General features: G+C 42.5%; 1 protein-coding gene across 1 annotated transcript in view; it reads right to left on the bottom strand.

Moving 5' to 3' along the window:
• FAM81B (family with sequence similarity 81 member B) overlaps positions 1–11,949 on the bottom strand; it is a 28,598-nt gene extending 16,649 nt beyond the window's left edge. Inside the window, exons 1-4 of the mRNA XM_069963539.1 lie at positions 11,921–11,949; positions 9,959–10,196; positions 8,871–8,989; positions 5,795–5,924 (exon numbers count right to left, since the gene is read on the bottom strand). Coding sequence (XP_069819640.1) covers positions 5,795–5,924; positions 8,871–8,989; positions 9,959–10,196; positions 11,921–11,949 — 516 coding nt within the window. The remainder of the gene's footprint in view (positions 1–5,794; positions 5,925–8,870; positions 8,990–9,958; positions 10,197–11,920) is intronic.
• Positions 11,950–27,713: the final 15,764 nt, after the last annotated feature.

The following is a 27,713-nucleotide window of genomic DNA, read 5'->3' as shown; positions in this document are numbered from 1 at the left end:
TACAAACTCTGTGTTGCCCCAGTTACCTCCTTTACAAAGCCCTACAGCCAAGTACTCATAGATTGCTTTACCCAGTGAACACATTGGACATTTAGATGAATATTAGGTTGATTTCTCCTTCCCTGATTCTCACTAGTGTTGCCATCCTGTCTAGTAAAAGTCTTCATCTAGCAGATCTATTTGTTTGACATACCCTGGCTGACAGCTTGATGGGATTTTGACATATATCCCTTCTGTTAGCTATTTAGCCTTGGCAGCAATTATGCATTTTCGGTTGCCTTAAAATGGGCAGATGTCCATCCCAGAGAACGTCCTCATTTATCTCCCCGCCTGGCTCGGTGCTATGTACATCTTTATAGAAGCACTTCTCATCATTTTATGTAATAGCCCGATAAACTTTATTGATAGGACATATTTATGGTAAACCTAATCCGTAAGATACTGCTGCATCTGCACTATTATTGCCATCTGTTATTGTTGGATCATTGTTATTACTTTTACATATTTAGTTTTATAGTTGTTAATTTTAATTATTTTTATTGTGTCATTTGTAAGAATGCAGTATGTGGTACATCGTAGTTCTTATTGGAAAGTAAGGTGGTAAAATACAGTATATAACATATACATAATATATATTAAAGGGAAACTGACAGCACGGATATACATACTGTATACACGTATGCATGCTGCCAGCTTAGCCTTGCTGATCACATCAGCTGTGTGTACGTACCATCTGCGCTGCTCTGTGATTCGGCATCTTCTTAAAAATAATTTTTTATTACTGGGCTGACCATGTCACAGAGGTGTGTCTGGGACGATGCCAGCGCCACCCCGCACGGCCTCTGCCCGCCCAGCTCCCAAGCCGATGGCCGCTAGGGGAGCATTGAGGGGTTTCTATAGACCGGAGTACCTTTCCGTCAACTGTCGGCCGTACATCTATTATTACATGGAGCATTGCCTGGATCAGCGGACAAGCAAACAATTGCTCACTCCTTGGCTAATACACTGTATCTGTCCGATTCTGACTGATTCAGCAGATGATCACTCTGTGTAATAGTAATAGGGTCCTAAAAGTCCTAAAGGAGGGCCTCCAACTAAAAAGGGAGATCCCACTTACTGTATAATTCCACTAATTTACTTCTAATAAGAAAGGGGTGGACTAAAAATGGTCTTGACCACCCAACAATAACAAATTTAACATAATTGTTAAAGGGGTTGTCTGGGGATATGATGTTGTTGTTTTTTTTCTTTTTCATATCGCTGGGGGTATGTTAACAACATGAAATAAGTCTTTCTGACATAGTCAACCCCCCCACAGCTGCTTCTCAGATACCTCTTGGTCCTCACTCATTACCATCAGTGGTACCTGTAGCCCACTGACCCCACTACTTGCTGAGCCAATAACTAGCAAAGATGAGTCATTGCTGCAGTCAGTGATTGGTTGAGCAGGCAGTTCCTTAGGGGTCATCATATCACAGGAAACTGGAAGCTTTTGTGGTGAGAAAGGGGGGATCGCAAGGTAACTAAACAGCAGCTTAAAGAATTTGTGATAGGTGAGTTGTTTTTTTAATGCATCTCCAGACATATGTAAAGAAAAAATGTGTGCCCCTCGACAACCCTTTTAATTGTCCTTCACCACCTACTATTGTAATGATACACTTAAACTAAGTTAACAAAATGTAGCAGTATAATTTTTTTGCAGCCCCCATACTAAGTATAGGGGCTGCAAAAAAAATTATACTGCTACATTTTGTTAACTTAGTTCGGACCATCCCTAATTTCAATGACTAAAAGCTCTGGGCCCCTTCAAGGACCATTGGGCACTGGCACAGTATGCATACATGGTCAGGCCACATATGGGGAAAACTAAAACCATATTTTATCCTTCATGTTTAATTGGGTGTCGTTCTTCTTACCACTTGGGATTTACATAAAATATATCTATTTCAGGTGTTATAATAAGAGATACAGGCAAGAGCAGATACCTTAAGAATGAGTCACATCCATCTACTATGTAATACAAGGTAATGCACATGAACTGGTAATAGTAAAATAAAAATAGGAGCTTAAAGATGTTCCTGGTTTAGAAGAATGATGCCAAGTTCAGCCCCCTCACTGTCTGTGGGAAGTGTCACACCATGCAGCATATGCCGGGAATGTCTGGGAGGCAGAATCTATGTACACACTTCCAGTGAAGAAGAAGAAGCTCTGAAATCCTTTAATTCCTTAAATATAATCACTAAATTGCCTCACCAATAAATAGCATTAATGGTATAAGAGTAATGTATAGGAGGACTTCGCTGTGTCACAGCACTGACTCAGTTCACTATGACATAGCAACCCCTTTAAGCGTGTGACCTGTGCTATTGATCTAATGTCCCCTTTGCACCATGCAATATGGAAAAGTGTTAGAATAAATTCTGCCATGTTAGGGTGCGTTCACACCTACAAGATCCGCAGCATATTTGATGGTGCAGATTTGATGCTGTGTAGTGATGAGCGAATACTGTTCGATCGAATAGATATTCGTTCGAATAGTAAGGTATTCGATCTATTCAATATTATCGAATAGTTCTCCGAATATTCGATAAATATTCGATAAGCGTTCAAATCTCCAAGCTTTCGTTTTTTACCTCCAAGTGGTCGAATAAGTGTTTTTCAATAATCGAATACTTGTTCCCATTGACTTTAATGGGATCGAATATTCAAATATTTGGGAGATATTCGTACGAACATCGAATATTTGAATATTTCACTATTCGCTCATCACTAATGCTGTGTTCAGTTATTTAAATGAAATAGCTGCGGATCCGGTAAGTGTGAACGTACCCTTAAAGAGAATTTGTCAGGCCCGTACCAGATACAGAGCTGCAGACACAGGCAGATAGGTAATAGAGAGATAAAACAAACAATGCCTTTGTCTTTGCTGATGGCCATTGCATTTTTTCTTAGAAGCTGAAGTGAAACAGAAGTGATGCTGAGCCACAGCATGCATGCCTCTTCCATTCCCCACCCCTCAGTCAAGGCAAGGAGAGTTGGAGGAGGCAGTGTGCATGCTTTGGCTCAGCTTCACTTCCGCGGCACTTCAGCTTCCAAGGAAAAATGCCTTTTTAAATCTCTGCACATGGCCATTAGCAAAGACTAAGACAAAGGCATCATTTGTTTTATCTGCCTATATCTGTCTGTGTCTGCAGCTCTGTACCTGGTACGGACCTGATAGATTCCCTTTAAAGCCTGGAGATTGTAAATGCAACCCCAATACATGGAGCTCTTATTAGCCATGGCAGCAACTTTTTATTTCAGTAGAGAAAGCTACACATAGTTGGGATCTATAGTCTTCAATGGTCATCAGGTAAGATAGGTGGTGGGGTACCTTAACCAGTGGCATATATGGGCCCAGGTTTACTAAGGCTGTTTTGTCCTCAAATGCAATGTGAGATATTCCGTTCACCTTCTATGGTTTAATGCTATGAGTGATAAGTGTATATACACAATTGTGTAACCTGTATGCATTTCTCCATATTCTCTCTTCTTCTCCTGACTAGATATAACATGAGATTAAACACACAGCCCACTCGTATGTGATTAGTAAGCCCTGTATTTACTGAGAAAACATTGATGCCAACTCCTTCTGTTTACTGAGCGCTGAAATGCACAGTGTAGAGAGTCTATGTATAGAACATAGTAACACTAGGGCTGGCTGGAGACATAGCATACTGTTGCTGTTAAACAAATGCTTCAGCCAAAAGCTATTTTCCCTGACTCCCTTAGTATTATACCACATAGCTGTATTCAACTTGTATGCTACACAGTGTGGGAGATCACCCTGAGGTATCTTTATCCCTTTCCAATTGTAGAGTTAAAATAAAAAATGTCTTCCTTTTTGGTGTAAGCTCTACAATGTTTTTATTCTTTCATCAACAGAATATATGTGTGGTGCAATAAAAAATTTCCTTCAAGGAATGTGTCATCAGAAAATGCCCTATTGTTTCAATCAAGTTTTTGTATTAAACATATTTTTAATGAACAATAAACAATAAAAGAATTTTTAATGACTGAGTTTTCATTATTACGACTAGTTCTAAAACTAAGCTGAGACTTCCTGTTTTGTCTGTGGTGATAAGAGGAGGCTGCTGTAAAGTGATCTGTACAGCATTACAGCGTCATGTGACACCAGTAGATAGATAGCAGCTCCCTGTGCTATGGCCTCTTTAAAAGTTACAGAGTACACTCAGTAATGTTTTACATTCCTCTCACTTGGACAGGGTCTGGCTTGATGTAAAGCATGTCTCTTAATACTATTAAAACAGCAGTCCCCATTACAACGTGAAAAAAAACTACAATCAGAAAATAGAAACAGATTATCTAGCTCTAATCAGTAAAATAAAATCTAGGTGATATATGCCCTTATAGGCCATTCTTATCGTAAAAGAAAGCTCCAGTGATTTTTAAAATTTGCCAGCTGGCAGGTGAAGATGGGAAGGGAGATATAAGAAACAATCACTACTTACCTCTCCCTGTGCCTCTGCAGTACTGACTGGCCGCTGTTGGACCACTGCTGGGCTCCAGGATCTCCTTCAGCTGTAAATTTTCCATACCCAGTTGATGACTTACTGCTCAGCCAGTCAGTGACCAGGGCGGGACACCGCTGCAGTCACTGATTGGCTCATGGGGCAACCCATCAGCCAGGTTGGGTATTTCCCCTGAGTCATGACAACATTGGAACTCGAGGCAAAGTGCCTTCTGGCAGGGGTCCAAGAGGCTGTGACACAGTGCTGTTGAGGCACTCGGAGAGGTAAGTAGTGATTGTTTATTCTGTTGCCTCCTGCCCTTGCCAGCTGACAAATTTTATGACAACTATGCCATGACAACTAATTGGCACAGCATGATCACATTTTTAAGGTGCTTATGGGAACCTTAAGGACCAGCACCTGTCATTTAACTTTCAATATGCTGTGGCTTATACCTGTAGCATCTTAGAAGTTTAGAGATAGTAGCCAGCACTCATTGAATAGGAGGTGTCTTCAGCTCCTGAGTTGGCTCCATACAGTACTTGACACCTGACATGTGACATAACTATATGTTATATGTTGGGAAGGGTTAGTTATATAAGCTCTCATACATAACAGCTACTCTGTGTAAGCCATTGCTATGTATTTAAAGTGTACCTGTCGTTATAAAAAAAAAAAAACTTCTCACACGTCATAGAGACAGGTCAAAAGTTTTCATCAGTCTTGGTGTGAGTGTTCAGACCTGTACCAATTGTGAGAAGGAGCCGGGAGAAGGCTGCGCTAAGCACGGTCCACTCCCACCTCTGTGGAAGCAGACGAGCTGCAGCATGGTCCTCTTCTTGCTCTGAACGGATCTGAACAGTCTGGACAGATCAAAACTTTTGACATGTCTATGACATGCAGGGCCGTGTTACCAGCTGCCGCTGCCCTAGGCACAGAACCATCTAGCCATCTTCCCTCACCAATTAGCATCATGATAGTTTCTGAGCATCATATTGATATCTGATCAGTCTTATGCCGTGTTCCCATATTTACTGTACGTCACCACATACAGCTGAAACCAGACCCTCATGTGGTAATCAATAGGCATATGGCTAATAATCCTGTAACTGGTTAACACCACCATACCAGACCTGACCAATACCAACATAGACCCTCCCAAACCCCCCTGCTTATTCCTGCTTACTAACACCGCCAAACAGACAAACTTACGTGGGGCTTAGGAAAACCCTGCCCTAATAGAAGACAATGCATACAGTGCAGACATTAGTCGGCATTCTTACCTTAAGGTCGAGCTCCTTGATATGTGCTTCCAGTGCTGCGCTGATATTGTGAATCTCCTTCTCTTGTGCGTGCAGCTCCTGTTTAGTTGTCATTAGATCTCCAGATAATTTAGTTATACTAGCATCACATCTAAAACAACATAAAAAGAAAATACTTAACTTGGTTGGAGATAATCCTAATACATATATACCATAGGAGCTATAATGCCAGAGTTTTTCCTGGAAATGCCACTGTCCATTGAATGTCAAGGCCATAAAATTGCCCATTGCAGCTAAACCATATTATAGTGGATTATGAAAATCAGATCATGTACATATGACTTATACAGGTGATTACAGCTTATCAGAATTGTCTATGTACATACAGACTAAACTCCATACAGATGTGTTGGTTAACTATACAGCTGCAATGTATAATCATTGTGTTTCCTAAGCATGACCCTAAGCCTAGGTGGTGCAAGTCAGAACCATTATCTGGTCTGATCAAACCAAGATTTTCTGGCCCCAATTCTAAGCGTCATGTCTGGAGGAAACTAGGCACTGCTCCTTACCTGCCCAATACCACCCCTACAGTGAAGCATGGTGCTATTGGTTTGTTTTTCAGTGGCTAGGACAGGGAAACTGGTCAGGGTTGAGGAAAAGCTGAATAGAACAAAGTACAGAGATATAGAGAGACCTCAGACTGGGCCAAAGGTTCACCTTTCACCAAGGCAATGACCCTAAGCACACAACCAAAACAACAAAGAAGTAACTTAGAGACAATTCTGAGAATATCCTTGAGCGGCCTAGCCAGAGTCCTGACCTGAACGCAATGGAACATCTCTGGAGAGCCCTGACAATGGCGACCATCTATGGCCCCCATCCAACCTGGCGTAGCTTGAGAGCATCTGCAAAGAAGAATGGCAGAATATTCCATAATCCAGGTGCAAACACTGAAAAATCTAATCGCCGTGAATTATGAGGAAGCCAGCCAGAGAGTCTCCATGAGGAGACCCCAGAGTTGGGCTACGGGGGCATGGGGACAGGTAAGTATACTTTCTTATTATGTTCCTGCACCCCCCTGCCTGCAGCAGATTTTTTATTCTCAAAGGACTTGCTATGCCACCCCCTCCAGCTACAACCTGCAGAGACTGGGCATTACACCTTTAACTCCCCCCCCCCAGCTGCCAATAGAACCCATATGTAATGCAGCTTTAAATCTTGTATCTTGAGCCATGACAGTGAGTATTCTGTTATAGTTTATGCATAAAACTACTTTCTTTCTTGGCTGTACTTGATAAGTAACGTCCATCTTTACAATTCTTAGTACAGAAATCTCATATTAGCAAAATGCAGTGTGTCAGCAGTTCTTGTGTCTGGCTCCTGATTCAACATTTTCATTAAATAAAAAAAAAAAGCTGCATTTTGCATTTTATTAGAACTTCAATCTCCCATCCAATTTTCAGTTTAGCTGCATATATAATTATATGGGCAGAGGGGGTTAGTAAGGAGGTTAAATATGATAAAATAATAGAGGCATAGGGCAGTAAGTGGAGAACTAGATGGATATGACAGTGCGTATCTAGTTTGCACTACTATACTGAATAGGGTATATTTTCTATAGCTTTATAGTCTATAGTGTATAGCTTTATAGTCTTTAGGAAAGCAGGTGATCAAAATTCTGTTTAAAAAAATGGAGCACTATCAAGATATTTTATAAAAAAAAAAAAATCTGAAGAAAAAAATTGCAGTGTGAGAGTTTGCAGAACAATGTGCTTCTGATTAGGAGGGAGTACAGTTAAAGGGCTAGTGTCAGCACCTGGTGGCATTAGCTTCGGTGCTGGCGCTGATCCAGGCTGGCTAACAGCGCATCTTGAATTCTGGCCAGTTTTTAGGATACGCATCTAAAGTTCTATGGGACATCTGTGATGGAATTCCAGACAATTATAGAATTTTTTCCTATAATTTCTGGGCCTATTTTCAGGCATGGGCACCCTTCAGGAAAAATCCTAAAGGGTGTCCTTGCTCAATAGAACCCTATGGGTCAGGAAAATTCCGATAAGTTTACCAGTAGTGTGCATAAGGCCTTCAGGAAAATCTATCCGGAGCTTTAGAAATTGGCATGTGTTTGTTTGTTTTTTTAATACTTCCAGCTAATATATTATCCAAAAAGGTCCCAGTACATGCTACCACGCTGTCCCCCCAGCTTTGTCATTTTTGACATATCTGGTGAAATGCCTTATAAAAACCCGTTTGCGTTGAAATGCAGCTCACTTGTACTTGGGAATTCAATAAAGCGTTGAAGATTTTGTCCCTATATCGGATGCTGTAGGACTTTTTACATTATATACATTATATATACATTATATACATTATATTATATACATTATATATACATTATTTACATTATATATGGCACGTACTACCTTTCCAATAACAGGTTGTTTCACAGTGCTGTCAGACCGTCTTACTTTTTGGTATGTCAGAGGTTGTTAGTGAAGGAGAAGATTAGATCTGGGCCCCCTGTTTTGCCTTTCACCACATTTCCTCAATTACCTGATGTAATTCACATTCCAGTGGTGGAGGATAATTTTGAAAGCTGATTGATTTTGATCTTGGCAGGACAAAGAAGTTGTTTGTGCTGGCCATATGGTATTCATTTGTTCTTTTAACTACGAGGAAGGCATACGTTGTATAACGCGCATTTCATGCACATGTGTAACCAATAGGGTAGAATGTTGATGTTAGCCGTCCAATTGGGTTTACACTTACTATGTAATCAGGAAGACATAAGCTAATGTGTCCTTTGTTCTGGGAGCATTTTCCTCGCAGCTTGCTGATGGTTGGCCAGTCGTAATAAAACATTAATCATCCTGGAGGAGCTGTCTCTCGTGAGTAGTATTATTACCAATGACCATAACACTTTAATGACTGAGTATATTTGCAGAAATGGGAATCTTGAATAGTTGTCGTTAATAAAAAAAACAAACCCATATTCATCTAAAAGAATAATGTGTTGGATAATGTAAAGGGGTCTGATTTGGAAGTTGTAGTTTATGAGTTTACCTATGTACATATGGAAGTCATAGACACTCACCTGGCCACACGTCCTCGTAGATCACCAATCCCAGCTAGGTGCTTCCTGTCCAGGCTTTGTACAGCAAAGCTTGTCCCTGAGCTGACTGTGTCTCTGGTTCTTATATCATTCTCCAAAACCTACAACAGTGAGAAGAATCATTCATCTTCTATGAACGTTAAATTATCAGCATTTATTATTACCACCATTATTACACTGCACTAAAATCGCAACAAAAAAATAAATAAATTCTTAGAAATACTTCTCATAAATCCACACAATATACTGTATAATATGTGAAATACTTTATGAATATAATTTACCCATCTTTGGGAGTTTGTTATACACTCAATTGTTTCCTTTTAATGTGCTCCATTGTATATAGCAATAATATAGGCTATGTTTGCGCAATGTTATTTCAGCACCATTTAAAATGACGTCTGTCATTTTGAGTCTAAAATAACGGACGTCATTTACCTGTCTAGCCTTCCCTTAGTGTAATGACAGCTGCTGGTACATTATTCTAGTTTGGGGTTACTAATTGGCTTAATTGAAAAGTCCATTGAATTTTATAGTTAAAACAGAGAAAGAACAGTGAAAAAAGAAAACCTGTGTGTGAACAACTAATAAAAAAGTCAGCTGTTTGCAAAAGACGTCCGAAAATAATGATCACGTTCATTATTTTGACTTTCATGGTAAAACTGTCCGTTATTCAATACCTTGTGTGCATTGGACGTCCGTCTTTCCATTGACGTCAATGAATTGCCATTGCAGTCAGTTAAATCGTGGCAATAACGGACTTTTTTTTCAAATGAAAATCGGCCGCCTTTTCTCTATTTTTGACGTTGTGTGAACATAGCCTTACACTGTCATACAATGCACTATACGACTTGGTCACTGATCCCACATAAAATCTTCTGTAGCACAAATTTTGAGTACATGCAGCATTTGATTACCGGTGTCTGAAGAAGCTGGATACAGCCCCAGGGAGTCATACTGTAGGCTATATCCATATTTTCCAGGCAGCCTTAGGGCTGCATCCAACTTCTTCAGCCATCAGTAGTCACATGCCGCAGGCTCGAGTTGGGATGGAGTGGGTGGTATTATACCTCAATGTCTCTGCTTAGTTGCTTGATTATTTGTATGACTGCCTGCATGTGATTTTCAAGTAAACGTTGGGCCATTAAGTCCCAGGATTGGCCACGATTTCCTCGTAGCATGGATACATCTTCTTTTATCTTGAAGGCTTGATCTAAGAGAATAGTAGTGGTCTTTTCTTGGTTAAATAATCTGTCCTCCAATAATTCCACTCGATGTCCTGGAATTGCTGGCAGGAAAGATTGCCCCCTAAAATACAATAATAATTATAATAACAGCAACAATAATAATATTATTATTATTAATAATAATCATGAATAATCAGAATAGAAATTTGTTTGATTTTGCATCACATGAATGGTTTTGATGATTATAAGGGATGGCTGCAGAAATATTAGCAAGAAACCTCTCAGGATTGTGCCTTTTCGCTTGTCAGTTCAGTCTGAACAGGGATCTGTCTTGTTTAGCCCCACCCGTTTTGTCTGTCAGAGTTCTGGCAGTGAAGGAGTTACTCTGCTGCTAGATTCTTTGCTCCTTCAGCTGGTCGGTATTGTGTTCTCTTGACTGACAGATCCCTCTGCCAGCCAGTGTTTATTTCCACAGGTGGATTCAGGCGGCCGGTCCAATGAGATGATGGACTGGGCTCCTGGTCTATTATAAAAGCCTGACACTCCAGCAGTTAGATGCTGGCTATAAGAGCAAGCTAAGCTAAGCGTACTCTCTGTGCTGTGTGTATCGCTGACCCTTGCCTGTTCCCTCTCTTTCCTGTCTGCCGTCTGCCCTGACTTATTGACTGTTCTCATTTACCCGACTTGTCTGACGATTTTGTACTTTTGCTGCCCACCGTTTCCGACCCGGATTGTTGACCTTGCATTTATTGCGTTTGTTTGTCTGTTGCTTTTCTGTGTTTCACCCTATTGAGTATAGGGACTGCCATCATGGTTGTCCGCAGTCGCCTAGGACTGTCTTGTGGCAAGCAGGCAGGGACAGTGGGCGGGGTCAGCTTAGGGCTCACTGTCCGTGTCATGTCAGACTGCCTGTTGCCATACCTGACGTTGACAAAACCTGTCACATGAGAACGTACCCTAGGGCTCGGCTCATATCTACTATTTTGGCCAAAATAAGGAGTAGGACCAAAACACTAAAAAAGGTTGTAATCTTTCAATTATAGTTTTTTTCCTGTGTGGATTCCACTTCAGGAATAGAACTGAATAAATATACTGACCTATATACTATGTGTGAAATCAGCTTAAAAGGGAGATGAGAAAGAGTGGAAAAAATAAGTAGTGAATACATGTAGATATTGCAGTGTATTTAACTCTTACATTGCCTTTGCTATGCAAAAGTGAAATCTGCAGAGAAAATTCATGGCAGATCTCTCCAATGTCCTATTATAAGATAGATCAGCTAAGAAATATCATGGAATAGCACAACAGGTGAGATCCCAGAGGTTGTATGGTCCTGATCCATATCTAAACAATGCCTGTAGTACTGGCTTTTGGATACTTGTTTCAGTTTTGCTGCATCTCATCTATCACTTTAAGATAATGAATGTGCTATTCATCAGAGCTGTGATGGAGCTAATGAAAATCCAATGGAGTCCTGCTATGAGTCTTAAGACTTGCTGAGCTGAAGGAGGTGATAGAAAAACACAATTATCACAATCAGCCTCAGTTCACAGTACAATTCTGCATTCTGTCGAAATGTATTTTTATTATATTTTAATAAACCTTAAAAAAGTGTTTTTTTTTTATAAGAAGCAGAATCAACAGTCCATTGTTTTGACAGCTCCATTGTATCAGTTTGCCCTGTGTCTGAACTCCAGTCAGATTAGAAACATAGAAGATTGTGGGCAGAAAAAGACCACTGGGTCCATCTAGCCTGCACTTATATTATTTGCCTTCTTATTATGTTAGGACAGATATATGTTTGTCCCAGAAAGGTTTACATTCAGTTATTGTAAATTTACCTACCACATCTCCTGAAAGTTTGTTTCAGGCATCTACTACTCTTTCAGTAAAGTAATATTTTCTTGTGTTGTTTCTGTCCCTTCCCCCAACTAATCTCAGACTGTGTCCCCTTGTTCTTGTGTTCAGGTTATTAAAAACAATTTCCTCCTCAACCTTTTAGCATATTTAAAGGTTTCGATCATGTCCCCTCTTTTCTTTATTTTATCCAGACTTTAAACTTGGCCAAGCATAAATCTACTGAACTAATCAGGGATTAACCCCTTAACGAGATAGGGCATATATTTACGCCCTGATGCCGTTAGGGACGTTCAGAGCGGGGCCGCGCTCTGAACCGCGGGGGTCCCGGGTGCCGCTTGTAGCCCTGGACCGCAGGTAATAGCGGGCACGGTCCGATCGCCGTGCCCGCTAATACAGTAATCAGATGCAGCTGTCAAAGTTGACAGCTGCATCCGATTACCGGACACAGCGTCATCCATGGTGTCTAGTGGGGAGATAACGTCCCGGAGGAGCGATCTCCGTAACTGAAGCCGGCCGGGGACCGCTCCAAGATGGCGCCGTCCCCGGCTCGGCACTCGTTTACTTCCGGCTGCAGCAGCCGGAAGTAAACGAGTGCCTATCTCATGGATCTCTGCAGCATATCTATGCTGCAGAGATCTCAATGAGAGATCAAAGTATATATACTAGAAGTCCCCCAGGGGGGCTTCTAGTATATGTGTAAAAGTAAAAAAAAGTGTTGTTAATAGTAAAAAGCCCCCTCCCCTAATAAAAGTCTGAATCACCCCCCTTTTCCCAGGTTATTAATAAAAGTAAACAAATAAATAAATAAACATGTTTGCTATCGCCGCGTGCGTAATCGCCCGAACTATTAATTAATCACATTCCTGATCTCGCACAGTAAACGGCGCATTTTTGGTTGCATCAAATCCAGAATAATTGTAATAAAAAACGATCAAAAAGTCGTATATGTGCAATCAAGGTACCGATAAAAAGAACACATCATGGCACAAAAAATGACACCTCACTCAGCCCCATAGACCAAAGGATAAAAGCGCTATAAGCCTGGGAACGGAGCGGTTTTAAGTGTTTATTTGTTGACAATGGTTTGAATTTTTTACAGGCCATCAGATACAATATAAGTTATACATGTTATATATCGTTTTAATCATAACGACTTGAGGAACATGCATAACAAGTCAGTTTTACCCCAGGGCGAATGGCGTAAAAACACATTTCCCCCAAATAAACAAAATGCGTTTTTTTTTTTTCAATTTCACCACACTTTGAATTTTTTTCTGGTTTCGCAGTGTACTTTATGCAAAAATTCAGCCTGTCATTGCAAAGTACAATTAGTGACGCAAAAAATAAGGGCTCATGCGGGTTTCTAGGTGGAAAAATGCAAGTGCTATGGCCTTTTAAGCACAAGTAGGAAAAAACGAAAACGCAAAAATCGAAATTGGCTCTGTCCTTAAGGAGTTAAAGGGGTACTCCAGCGATTTTTTTTCCCCTTTCAAATCAACTTGTGCCAGAAAGTGCCAGAGATTTGTAATTTACTTCTATTAAAAAAAACTCTAGTCTTCCAGTACTTATCAGCTGCTGTATGTCCTGCAGGAAGTGATGTATTTTACCCAGTCTGACACAGTGCTCTCTGCTGCCACCTCTGTCCATGCCAGGAACTGTCCAGAGCAGGAGGGGTTTTCTATGGGGGTTGCTACAACGCTATTTTTTTTTTTTACTGTGCTATAAAAAACATTTTTTTTTTTTTATGAAAAGGTTTTGTGTTTCTTTGAGTTGTTATTATTATTAAATGAAGTCTTCCAGTACTTATCAGCTGCTGTATGTCCAGCAGGAAGTGGTGTATTCTTTCCAGTCTAAGACAGTGCTCTCTGCTGCCACCTCTGTCTGTGACAGGAACTATCGAGATCAGTAGAAAATCCCCATAGAAAACCTCTCCTGCTCTCCAGACTAGAAAGAATACACCACTTCCTTCAAGACATACAGCATCTGCTAAGTACTGGAAGACATTACAAATCTTTGTCTCTTTTTGCTGGAGTACCCCTTTAAGTTGCAAATTTTATTAAGAAATAAATGGATGCCTAACAGAACATTCACATTGCAACATCCTGTTGCAATACGCTTGTATTATACAAAAAAAAAAAGAAAGAAAATCCACCAGGGTCCTGTTAAAATTTTTTTTTACCTGAAAGACACTTTTAACCATGAAGGACGACCCATTGATATCCTATAGATCCGTCAATAGATCGGTTTGAAAAAAAATAAATCAAATGGACTTTTCAACAGGATAACCAACCGTGTTGTAGCCTAAAGGCCCTATTCCACCAACAGATCTGACGACAGATTATCTGCCAAAGATTTGAAGCCAAATCCAGGAACAGACTATAAACAGAGAACAGGTCATAAAGGAAAGACTGGATTTCTCCTCTTTTAGAATCCACTCCTGGGTTTGGCTTCAAATCTTTGGCAGATAATCTGTCGTCACATCTGTTGGTGGAATAGGGCCTTAAGGCTACATTGCTAATAAATAATTCCACTGACTCTGTAACCATCACTTACAGTATGTACACATATAGGCCATGGACAGAGAACAGAGCTGAGAACCTATACTATTAAATGTTCTCCACAGTATCCATGGGATAAGGCATAACCAGACAGTCTAAGCCCTGTGGCTTCCCAAGATCCTGAGAATGTGGACCCAAAAATACAAGGATTCTTTCATTCTCTACAAATCTGCTAAAAGATAGCTGAATGCTACCCCTGTCTATCCCCAACAGCTCCATATAGACAGAATGGAGCCGCAGCCACATGCACAGCCCACAGCTCCATCCTGCTCCATTGTAGTCTCCATATTTGAGATGCTCTTTTCTGACTGGTATGGGGCTATGAGAGGGCTCATTTTTGTGCTGTGATCAGTGGTTTTTATCTGTACTACGATTGCAGATATGTGCCTTCTTAATCACTTAAAGGGGTTATTCAGTGCTACAAAAACATGGCCACTTTTCCCCTCTCTTGTCTCCAGATTGGGTGGGGTTTTCAAACGCAGTTCCATTGAAGTAAATGGAGCTTGATTGCAAACCACACCTGAACCGGAGACAAGAGAGGGGGAAAAGTGGCCATGTTTTTGTAGCGCTGGATAACCCCTTTAAGCAGGTATGAAGTGGGCTAAAAATCCTAAGCTCACCCCATACACTCTTAGCAGTAAAATCATGTAGATGTGAACATAAAATCACTTTGTGGAGAGATACACCATTTCTCTTTCACCAATCCTGAAGGGCCTAATCCATGGGCCGACTGACAGGAGCAAACGAGCGCTATTAGGCTTGTTTGCTCCTCGTGCCCCGCTCACTGCCTCCGCTATTCCACGCGGCAGTAGTGAGCCGGTGAGCCGGGGGGGGGGGGGGCGCTCTGCTGCCGATGCTCCTATTTCACGGAGCGACGGCCGCATATCATTGCTGTACAAGTCATTTGTCCTTCAACATGTTTGAAAGACAAACGACCCAACAATCAGCCGACATGAATGATGTCGGCTGATCGTTGCCTTCTATTCCACGGGATGATTATCGGCCGTAACAGCCGATATTGGCCGAATGCGGCCGATAATTGTTCCATGGAATAGGGCATTGAGTTATAGCATGTACTATAGCCCATGTTTGAGAGCTATAATCTTTCAGCATTGCCAGTTTGTTCAGTATCTGTACAGATTGTACTTTAGAAAGCAGGGATGGGCAAACAAACTATGTAACCTGTGTGCAGCTGAGCCTACTGCTACCTAGAGGGAATCTGTCAGCTACTGTACAGATCATGCTCAGAGCTGCAGACAAGGACTGAGAGGGAGAAAGAACAAATAATACAGGTTTCTTAACTGATAGCTGTTTGCCGAGTTATAAAATCATGTTTTCCTTCCAAGCTCTAGTGTCATAGGGGTGGTGGTGAGCTCCAAATCCCGCTACCCTTCCCTGCCTGCATGATTGATGTACAGGACTTAGTTCTGTAATCCAAGCAGGGATGGGTGGAGGCAGGGCCGGCGTTAGGGGGGGGCAAGCAGGGCAAATGCCCAGGGCCCCCAACCCCCAGGGGCCCCCTACCGCAGTTCCAGTGGAGAGAAGAGCACTGACAGCGTCCTCCAGCGTCTGGCAGTGATCCCTGGCTGCTGCTATCAGGGGTCACGCAGAGGCTGCAGGACGCTGGGCTCGGTGTCTGCTCCCCCTCCCCCTCCCTCCAGCTCCTCTCACTGCACGTGACTTCCTGCTCTGGTGTGGAGCTGTCGGGACGATGGAGGAGAGGGCTGCCGGGTGAGGATGACAGCCTGCTGCTGCTGCAAGGTACATGAGGGAGATTCACCACTACACCCAGCATGCTAGAGGGAGTAAGTATTCTGTACATGTAGTGTGTAATGTGTATGAATGTAAGTGTATAATGCATGAATGTAGTGTGTGTTACATGTCCTGTGTGTAGTGTATGGACTGGATGGTTTGTATCTTTGTATCTGTATAATGTGTTTTCATGGGTGTGTGAGTGTGTGTGTATATATATATATATATATAATGGTGTGTGTGTGTGTGTGTGTGTATATATATATATATATATATATATATATATATATATATAATGGTGTGTGTGTGTGTGTGTGTGTATGTATATATATATATATATATATATATATATATATATATATATATATATAATGGTGTGTGTATAAGAAGCACTGCTGACTCCAAGTGTTGAGGTGAATAGACTGTATATAGGAGCTGCAGCCATTCTCCGGCCTCATCAGTCCTATGTAATTGCTGCAGCTCCTATGTATAGTGTATGATGACATCACTAAGGCAATACGGTGTATTTTATTGAGAAAAAAATAAGGTGGTATTCAGTCTTTAGGTGGTGGTCACTGTATGGTGGTAATATTGGTCTGTATATAGTGTCATTATGCAGTGGTCATTCTTTGGCATTAATATTGGTCTGTATATAGCGTATATATATACACTCATTACTGCCATAGATTGACTACCACATAATGACACTATATACAGACCAATATTACCGCCATACAGTAACCACCACATAATGACTCTATATACACACTATATACAGACCAATAGTACAGCCATAGAGTGATCGCCCACATAATATTGGTCTGTATATAGTGTGTATATAGAGTCATTATACAGGGGTCAGTCTATGGCAGTAATTTTGGTCTGTATATAGAGTCATTATGCAGTGGTCACTCTATGGCGGTAATATTGTTCTGTATATAGTGTCATTATGCAGTGGTCACTCTTTGGCATTAATATTGGTCTGTATATAGCGTATATATAGAGTCATTATTGCCATAGATTGACTACCACATAATGACACTATATACAGTACAGCCACAGTACAGTATATATAGTACAGCCATAGAGTGATCGCCACATAATATTGGTCTGCATACAGTGTATATAGAGTCATTATACAGGGGTCAGTCTATGGCAGTAATATTGGTCTGTATATAGAGTGTATATAAAGTCATTATACAGGGGTCAGCCTATGGCAATAATATTGGTCTGTATATAGCGTATATAGCGTAGAGTCATTACTGCCATAGATTGACTGCCACATAATGACTCTATATATACTCTATAGCGGTAATATTGGTCTGTATACAGTGTATATAGAGTCATTATGCGGTGGTCACTCTATGGCGGTAATATTGGTCTGTATATAGTGTATATAGAGTCATTATGGGGCGATCACTTTATGGTGGTAATATTGGCCTATATATAGTGTGTTTTCTTCAATAACGGTATGGAGGTAATATTTGGTCCTGATTATAGTGATTTTTTTAAATTTATTTTTTTAAAGCAATTCATATAAATAGTTCTTGTATTTACAACACTAGCGGGCAGTCCTGACATTTAGCGGCAGTCCTGGCATGTAGGGGCAGTCCTGGCATTTAGCGGCATTCCTGGCATTTAGCGGCAGTCCTGGCATGTAGGGGCAGTCCTGGCATTTAGCGGCAGTCCTGGCATGTAGTGGCAGTCCCAGAATGTAGCGGCGGTCCTGACATGTAGGGGGAGTCCCAGAATGTAGCGGCGGTCCTGACATGTAGGGGCAGTCCCGACATGTAGGGGCAGTCCCGACATGTAGGGGCGGTCCCGACATGTAGAGGCAGTCCCGACATGTAGGGGCGGTCCCAACATGTAGGGGCGGTCCCGACATGTAGGGGCGGTCCCGACATGTAGCGGCGGTCCCGACATGTAGCTGCGGTCCCGGCATGTAGCGGTAGTCCTGACATGTAGCGGCATGTAAACTTCTGAACTGAGTAAGGGCCCTAATACATGGAGCGAAAATTGTCCGAATCAGGACGCTATCGCTCTGTGAGGACACTGAGGAACATGATCAGGTAGTATATATCACAGACAAGGCCTGAGGACACCGGGGAACATGATCAGGTAGTATATATCACAGACATGGCCTGAGGACACCGGGGAACGTGATCAGGTAGTATATATATCTTTATTGTTTACTATATACAGCAAGGATTGCACACACATCACTAATGATATACTGTATATATACACATAGGGGGAGATTTATCAAACATAGTGTAAAGTGAAACTGGCTCAGTTGCCCGTAGCAACAAATCAGATTCCACCTTACATTACTCAGATTCTAAGTAGGTGGAATCTGATTGGTTGCTAGGGGCAACTGAGCCAATTCTTCTTTACACCAGTTTGATAAATCTCCTCCATAGCTTTTGCTGTAGTAGGCTCTCTAAGCGAGCTCCATTCTACCAGATTGGCGCTCACTTCTGCAGAATATCAGGCCGTGTAATACGGCCTTAAAAGTGGCCGTACACTTCCAATAACTGCTGGCTGAACATTCCTTCAGCTGACAATTATCTCTCCCATCTGGTCCCGTCCTCCCCATACATAGAAATTTGGCACATCTGAGTTTTCCTGTGTTTTCTATGAGAGGGTAAAGCTTAGAACAAAGAGGTTGGGCATTGATTTTCCATCAAGCTTGATCCCCTATGTCCACTGATATCATCTGTCAGAGGACTGTCCAGAGAGCGCCATACACCTTACACTGATGGCCGAACCCACCAGGAGCAACAGGTACCACCAACAAAAGAGTAAAATGTATGGGGACCTTAAATTGTTGCTAAAATATTTCAGCATTTGGGGCCCCACCTTTAACTTTGCCCAGGGCCACATCTAGTCTAAAACCGGCCCTGGGTGGAGGGGAAAGATGCATATGCAGCAGCTCTGCACTGCCATTATGGCATTTGAAGGAAAACATGATTTGCAGCTGCAATCAGCAAACATGGGAGACATTAACAAAAAAATATTTTTTGTTAACCTTTTCTGTGTTTTTGACACAAAAAAGCAACTTTTATAATTACATGCCATCTTTATTGCAGCTTTTAGTTGCAATTTTTGTGCATCCTAAAAAAAAAATCCTCTTCCTCATCATAAAATTTTAACTTTGCTGCATTATCACTGAAATTATGCAAACGTCACATTTCTTATATGCTGCCAGATGTCAATTATACATACATTCTGGTCTGTTCGGTGTGATATAATTTACCATGCTATGTCGGGCAGATTACAGCAGATAATATGGGAAACATATGGAGTAAATGTAGTATATTTCTTATGTACTTTAATGCCAGTAATTGTTCCTAGTTTATCTCTGTAAATAATAAAGCAATGTACTCTCGTAGCAGGTAAAGGTGTGTTGCATTTTCTGTATTAGGTTACAGTGCCTTGAAAAAGTATTTTGCCCCCTTGAACTTTTTAACCTTTTGCCACATTTCAGGCTTCAAACATACAGATATAAAATTGTAATTTTGGTGAAGAGTCAACAACAAGTGGGACACAATCGTGACGTTGATATTTTGGATATTGGATATTGGATATTTTAACATTTTTTAACATTCAAAAAACTGAAAAGTGGGGCGTGCAATATTATTCGGCCCCTTTACTTTCAGTGCAGTAAACTCCCTTCAGAAGTTCAGTGAGGATCTCTGAATGATCCAATGTCGTCCTAAATGACTGATGATGAAAAATAGAATCCACATGTGTGTAATCAAGTCTCTGTATAAATGCACCTGCTCTGTGATAGTCTCAGGGATCTGTTTAAAGCGCAGAGAGCATCATAAAGACTAGGGATGGTCCAAACCCTCCGAGGTTCGGGTTCATATGAACCCAGTGTCGGACTGGAGTGCTTGGGCCCACCAGGGGAAATCATTCATGGGGCCCACCCTTCAGCCACTATACTTATCTATGGTAACATTAATAAGGGTCCATTAACACGGTGTGATATGGGGCAGCATAGGGCTGCAAACGATTGCTAATCAGCAGGGCAGGAATACACCGAGATGTGCGGCCAGCAACAATGATTTATACAGCTGCACAAAAGATCAAATCAGCCGACTAGCGGGCATTTGCGCGTCAGCTGATCTCTGACACTTTTACATGGGGCTTCCTAGGAGCTTTTGTTACCTATAATTGCCCTGTGCAATTGGCTATAAGACAGGTTTCGTTGCATGATAACACTTTATACAGATACAAAAGTCATACAGCTACCAATAACACCAGTATATAAAGAGCAAATATCCCCACACATATTACCGCCATACTGTTACTGACCAGATCCTGTATACCAAGACTGATATTACCAATAATACCAGTATATAGGAGGGAAATAGTATCACCATACATATTACCGCTATACTGGTGCTGACCAAATCCTGTATACTATGACCAATATTACCAGTATACAAGGGGGAAATATTACCGCCGCTACTACTGACTAGTACCACCACATACTGACTTACACCGTCACCACTGCTACTGAATAAAATCCTCTGTACACAGACCACTATCACCTCATACAGTCATATAGAGGCAGACCCAGCTCTACACAGGCTCTATACACCATATACATTACACTGCAGTTACATCAGGTGACTCACAGGAGACGTCTTCTCTGATCGGAGTTCTTCGCTTTTCATTTTCTTCTCCATCTGCCCTGGGCTATTAGAACTTCTCCGAGCCACGAATCCACAGAATCTGCCAGACAGACATATTAGGCTTCACACTCTGGCACCATCCTCATCTCTCTACACACTGCACATCTGTATTGGCCCCTTTACTGGTCCCTTGTTCAGTCTTCCATACAGATGGTCCCATGTGCATCTACTATAGTAGAAATCCCCCTATGCGCAGTCCCCCTATAGTAGATGACAACCTCTGTGCATCCCCTATACAAGGGGTAGGGAACCTTGGCCCTCCAGCTGTTGCAAAACTACAACTCCCATCATGCCTGGACAGCCACAGCTAAAGCTTTAGTTTTGCATTAGCTGGAGAGCCAAGGTTCCCTATCACTGCCCAATAGTATATGACCCCCTCTGTGCATGCCCTATTATATACATCCCCCGTGTGTTGTCTCACCTATAAATGGCTCCCCTATGTTGTCCCCCTTATAAATGGCTCCCCTGTGTTATCCATCCCGCATATACTGTAGATAGCCCCCTTTTGTTGTCCATCCCCCTATACAGCCCCCTTATGTTGTCCATCCCCCTATATAGCCCCCTTCTGTTGTCAATCCCCCTATACAGCCCCTTATGTTGTCCATCCTCCTATATGGCCCCCTTATGTTGTCCATCGCCCCAAAACAGCCCCCTTTTGTTGTCCATCCCCCTATACAGCCCCCTTTTGTTGTTCACCCCCCTATATAGCCCCCTTCTGTTGTTCACCTCCCTATATAGCCCCCTTCTGTTGTCCATCCCCCTATATAGCCCCCTTCTGTTATTCACCCCCCTATATAGCCCCTTCTGTTGTTTACCCCCCTATATAGCCCCCTTCTGTTGTCCATCCCCCTATATAGCCCCCTTCTGTTGTCCATCCCCCTATATAGCCCCCTTCTGTTGTCCATCCCCCTATATAGCCCCCTTCTGTTGTTCACCCCCCTATATAGCCCCCTTCTGTTGTCCATCCCCCTATATAGCCCCCTTCTGTTGTTCACCCCCCTATATAGCCCCCTTCTGTTGTCCATCCCCCTATATAGCCCCCTTCTGTTGTCCATCCCCCTATATAGCCCCCTTCTGTTGTCCATCCCCCTATATAGCCCCCTTCTGTTGTTCACCCCCCTATTTAGCCCCTTTCTGTTGCCCCCCCATTTAGCCCCCTTCTGTTGTTCACCCCCTATATAGCCCCCTTCTGTTGTTCACCCCCCTATATAGCCCCCTTCTGTTGTTCACCCCCCTAAATAGCCCCCTTCTGTTTTTAATCCCTCTATATAGCCCCCTTCTGTTGTTCACCCCCCTATATAGCCCCCTTCTGTTGTTCACCCCCCTAAATAGCCCCCTTCTGTTTTTAATCCCTCTATATAGCCCCCCTTCTGTTTTTAATCCCCCATATAGCCCCCTTCTGTTGTTAATCCCTCTATATAGCCCCCCTCCTGTTGTTAATCCCCCATATAGCCCCCTTCTGTTGTTAATCCCTCTATATAGCCCCCTTGTTTTTCACCCCCCTATATAGCCCCCGTCTGTTGTCCATCCCCCTATACAGCCCCCTTTCGTTGTCTATCCCTCATATAGCCCCCTTCTGTTGTCCACCCCCTATATAGCCCCCTCCTGTTGTCCATCCCCCATATAGCCCCCTCCTGTTGTCCATCCCCCATATAGCCCCCCTTCTGTTGTTAATCCCCCATATAGCCCCCTTCTGTTGTTCACCCCCTATATAGCCCCCTTCTGTTTTTCACCCCCCTATATAGCCCCCGTCTGTTGTCGATCCCCCTATATAGCCCCCTTCTGTTTTTCACCCCCCTATATAGCCCCCTTCTGTTTTTCACCCCCCTATATAGCCCCTTCTGTTTTTCACCCCCCTATATAGCCCCCGTCTGTTGTCCATCCCCCTATACAGCCCCCTTTCGTTGTCTATCCCCCATATAGCCCCCTTTCGTTGTCTATCCCCTATATAGCCCCCTTTCGTTGTCTATCCCCTATATAGCCCCCTTTCGTTGTCTATCCCCCAAATAGCCCCCCTTCTGTTGTCCAACCCCCATATAGCCCCCCTTCTGTTGTCCATCCCCCATATAGCCCCCCTTCTGTTGTTCACCCCAATATAGCTCCCCCTTCTGTTGTCCATCCCCCATATAGCCCCCCTTCTGTTGTCCATCCCCCATATAGCCCCCCTTCTGTTGTCCATCCCCCATATAGCCCCCCTTCTGTTGTCCATCCCCCATATAGCCCTCTCCTGATGTCCCCCTAAAAATAAACAAAAACAACTCACCTTACAACACGCTCCCCCGTCGGTCGCGGGTGTCTTCTTCTCTCTTCACGACAGATCAGCCGCATCCTGGTGAAGTCCCGGGCAGCACGTCGCCTCTGAGCTCTGTGTGCGCCGCGGCGGCTGAGACTTCCGGTACACGCTCCCAGCCGGAAGTCCCAGCCGCCGCAGCGCACACTGAACTCAGAAGCGACGTGCTGCCCGGGACTTCCCCAAGATGCTGCGGATCTGTCGGGGGCGGGAGCGGAGGTGACACTGACACTCTTGTGATCGCAAGCAAACGCTGCTTGCGGTCACAAGAGTGATTGACAGGGCGGGAAGCCTATGGCTTCTCGCGCTGTCAATCAGCACACTACATTTAACTGGAAGCGATTGTTGCGATCGCTTCCAGTTAAAAAGATAGGTGCCGCACCCGAGTGGGCCCCCCGGGAGCACGGGGCCCCGGCTGGGCTTGCTGGCTGGAGACCACATGGCTGCAGTCTCCAGCCCTGTGTCCCCTGACAGGGGGCGGGGCCCACTCCAGCTCGGGGCCCACCGGGGGTTTCCCCGGCCCCCCGGTGGCCCAGTCCGAGCCTGTATGAACCCGAACGCTCGGCATCAGATTCCCGCTGTCTGCCAGCTCCGTGGAGCGGGTGGATACAGCAGGAGGACCGCCTGGAAAACTGGGATACAGCCTATGGCTATGGCTGTATCCCAGTTTTCCAGGCGGTCCTCTGGCTGGATCCGCCCTCTGCACGGAGCGGGCAGACAGCGGGAATCATTACCGAGAGTTCGGGTTCGTAGGAACCCGAACCGAACTCGATTCGGACCATCTCTAATGAAGACCAAAGAACACACCAGGCAGGTCCCAGAAACTGTTGTGGAGAAGTATAAAGCTGGATTTGGATACAAAAAGATTTCCCAAGCTTTAAACTTCTCAAGAAGCACTGTGCAAGCGATCACATTGAAAAGGAAGGAGTATTAGACCACTGTAGATCTACCAACACCCATGTCATCTCTCTAAACTTTTATCTTGATTAAGGGTACAAACCCACTTGACGTATTTGCTGCGTGAATCAGTCTTAAAAATAAGCAGGCAAAACGCAGGTTGGCTTTATACAATTGTTCTGTGTTAAAATACGCAATTGCGTATTTTTGAAGCATGAAGCTACATGCGTTTTTCGCACAGGTTGTTAACAACTGATGCTTTGCTAACAACAAGCTTCACGCTTCAAAAATACGCAATTGCGTATTTTAACGCAGAACAATCGTATGAAGCCAACCTGCGTTTTGCCTGCTTATTTTTAAGACTGATTCACGCAGCAAATACGTCAAGTGGGTTTGTACCCTAAGGAGAAGACTGATCAGAGATGCAGCCAAGAGGCCCCTGATCCCTCTGGATGAACTGGAGATCTACGGCCGAGGTGGGAGAGTCTGTCCATAGGACAACAGTAAGTCATACACTGCACAAATCTGCCCTTTATGGAAGAGTAGCAAGTAGAAAGCCATTTCTCAAAGATATCCATAAAAAGTCTTGTTTAAAGTTTGCCACAAGCCACCTGGAAGACACACCAATCATGTGGAGGAAGGTGATCTGCTCAGATGAAACCAAAATAAAAAAGCAACACAGCTCATCACCCTGAATACACCATCCCCACTGTCAGACATGGTGGTGGCAGCATCATGGTTTGGGCCAGTCCCTGTTCAGCAGGGACAAGGAAGATGGACGGAGCCAAATACAGGACCATTCTGGAAAAAAACCTGTTGGAGTCTGCAAAAGACCTGAGACTTGGACGAATATTTATCTTCCAACAAGACAATGATCCAAAACATAAAAAATACCTACATTGGATTAGTTCACAAATTAATGTATCCAGGTGTTAGAATAGCCAAGTCAAAGTGTAGACCTGAATCCAATCAAGAATCTGTGGAAAGAGCTGCAAATTGCTGTTCACAAACGCTCTCCATCCATCCTCCCTGAGCTCCAGCTGTTTTGGAAGGAAGAATAGGCAAGAATATCAGTTTCTCGATGTGCAAAACTGATAAAGACATACCCCAAGTGACTTGCAGCTGTAGTCACAGCAAAAGGTGGCGCTACAAAGTATTAACACAAGGGGGCCGAATAATTTTGCACGCTCATTTTTCAGTTTTTTATTTGTTAAAAAAGTTTAAAAGATCCAATAAATTCTGTTCCACTTCACGATTGTTTCCCACTTGTTGGTGATTCTTCACAAAAAAATAATTAAATTTTATATCTTTATGTTTGAAGCCTGAAATGTGGCAAAGGGTTGAAAAGTTCAAGAGGGCCACAAGGTACTGTATCTTTGGCAGTAGTATACATGCTACAGCATCAATCACCCGGGGGACATGGGACCCCCATTCTCATAAATACTAAGGGTCCAAGCTGTTCGACCCCCATCTGTGGATAGGTGATAACCCCTACTCTCTTGTAGGTCATTAAAGATAAGGGAATGTTTACAAGCCAGTGTTTCTGATGGAAAAAGCCACCATGGATTTGCAGTTCAATTGGTAGCAGTTTCAAATGCAACAGATCTGTTTGCCCCCCACCACAGTTATCAAGCAGAATCCACTTTAAGAAGTCACTTTTTTCCATACACATCATGATCCGGGTAAATGGAGGGTACAAAATATTCTCATTATTCACTATTTACCATCTGGAAGCTAATACCATTTTTATCATTCAATAAAAAGAAATTAAACCTTTCATTAGTAACTGCAAAATTAGAAAGGGTCCCAACAGCAGCAACTATAAGCAGCATGAATATGGGAATGGTAAGCCCCATGTACCTTCTGGTACACGCTAAAAACTTTGTTGTTTTAAAAAAAAAAGTCCCACTGACGTGTTTTGCCAAAGGAAATTAGGCGTCTTCAGGGGCATATGGGGTGTGTTTTATAATAGAATTTTTATTGATATTTTTTGGTAGTAAAATGGGTGTTAGTTACTGGATGAATTATGGGAATTTTTGTTTTACCATGATGTAAATGTCAAAGCATTGTTAAACAATTCTGCACTGTATGAACTACAGCATAGACTGCCACTGCTGGAAGACAGATTTTAAGCAGATTTCATTGTGCAGTATACAAAAAAAATCTTCAAACAGCCAAAATTACTCTTTGTGAACATAACAGAATCCATCTGTTCTAAGAAAAAATAGCTGCAACGGATATGGCTGCACTCATGTTATATGTGAAGTCTTATAGAGAATTCCGAGAAGTGAGGAGGTCTGGGGATTGATTCACTCCATGTCTGTGGTACGCTATATGTCAGAAAATGTAACAATGCACAGACAAGTCCATAGAATTTATTGGGTGAATGTATGCTGAAATGGAGTCCCTGGCCTGTACATATCAGTATCCACAGACCCAGCTGTAATAAGAAGACGTTACCAGCTCACTTTTCCACAACTGTATGTAAAAATATGCTCTACTCTCTCCTCCGATAAAGTCACCCTAAGGGAGGAAGGGGGTAGGGGGTACAGGATCTTTAATGTCACAGTCTGATTGTCACATGTAGCGGGATGGGGGGACGGGGACTTTTTCTACTAGAGAGGTGAGAAGATGAGCAGCTGTGCATGTAATCCCCGGTGCACCTAATCCGGACGTGTGTTGACTCCAAGACATGAGAGTTTATGCCATCTGGATCTTTGATATTTTTGGTCTGTTCAGTTCTGGTGATTTTGTGAATACAGTCATGCAGACATTGGCATACGTGGCATTTATGAACCCTGCACATCTTGTATCTTTTATTTTTAGTAGGTTTTGTGAGTCTCAGGCTCTGATTTTTAACCACAAATATAACATTTTATGCATTTTTTTAAGTGGAACACAATTAAGTATACTGTACGGGGTGACGTTTTCACATTTGTGTCTTATTTCAGAATATAAATTGGTATTGAGGTATAATATAATACATGGATTTTTATATTTAATGTGTTTGAAAATTGTTATTGCAGCTAAAGGGTTAAAAGCAGTAAATAGAAAATGTATAAAAGTGCATAGGCATCTAGTTACATCCAGCAGTTTTGTTTAAAAAAAAATATATATATGTTGCTTTGTAGGCTATGTTCACAGTACCTAAAAAACATGGCCGTGTTTCATAGCAACGGCTGTTGTTTGAACAAATACGGCCATTGCTATGAAATATAGCCGTGTTTTTTTACGTACTGTGAACATAGCCTAATCATTTATTTGAGATATCTGTTTGGAAATCAAGAACTGTGCTTAGCTATCTTTGGCATTCCCAAAGAAGACTATTATAGTTGGTTTTAGACAGGATGTTTAACTTATAGGTGGCAGTAAATATATAATTAATCTATATAATGTTGCATTTACATAGAACGATTTTCGTTCAAATTTTCGCAATAATGGTGGCATTTGAGCGATAATCGTTCCGTGTAAACACAGCAAACGATTAAGCGACGAGCGAGAAATTGCTCATTTTGATCATTCAACATGTTCTCAAATCGCTGTTTGTCGTTTGCTAAAAATTCACAGATCACTTCGAG

This window comes from Dendropsophus ebraccatus, chromosome 3 (assembly GCF_027789765.1).
Source record: "Dendropsophus ebraccatus isolate aDenEbr1 chromosome 3, aDenEbr1.pat, whole genome shotgun sequence".
Taxonomy (NCBI): Eukaryota; Metazoa; Chordata; class Amphibia; order Anura; family Hylidae; genus Dendropsophus; species Dendropsophus ebraccatus.
Note: the sequence above shows the minus strand (reverse complement) of the source record. Positions and strands in the feature narration are given on the sequence as shown.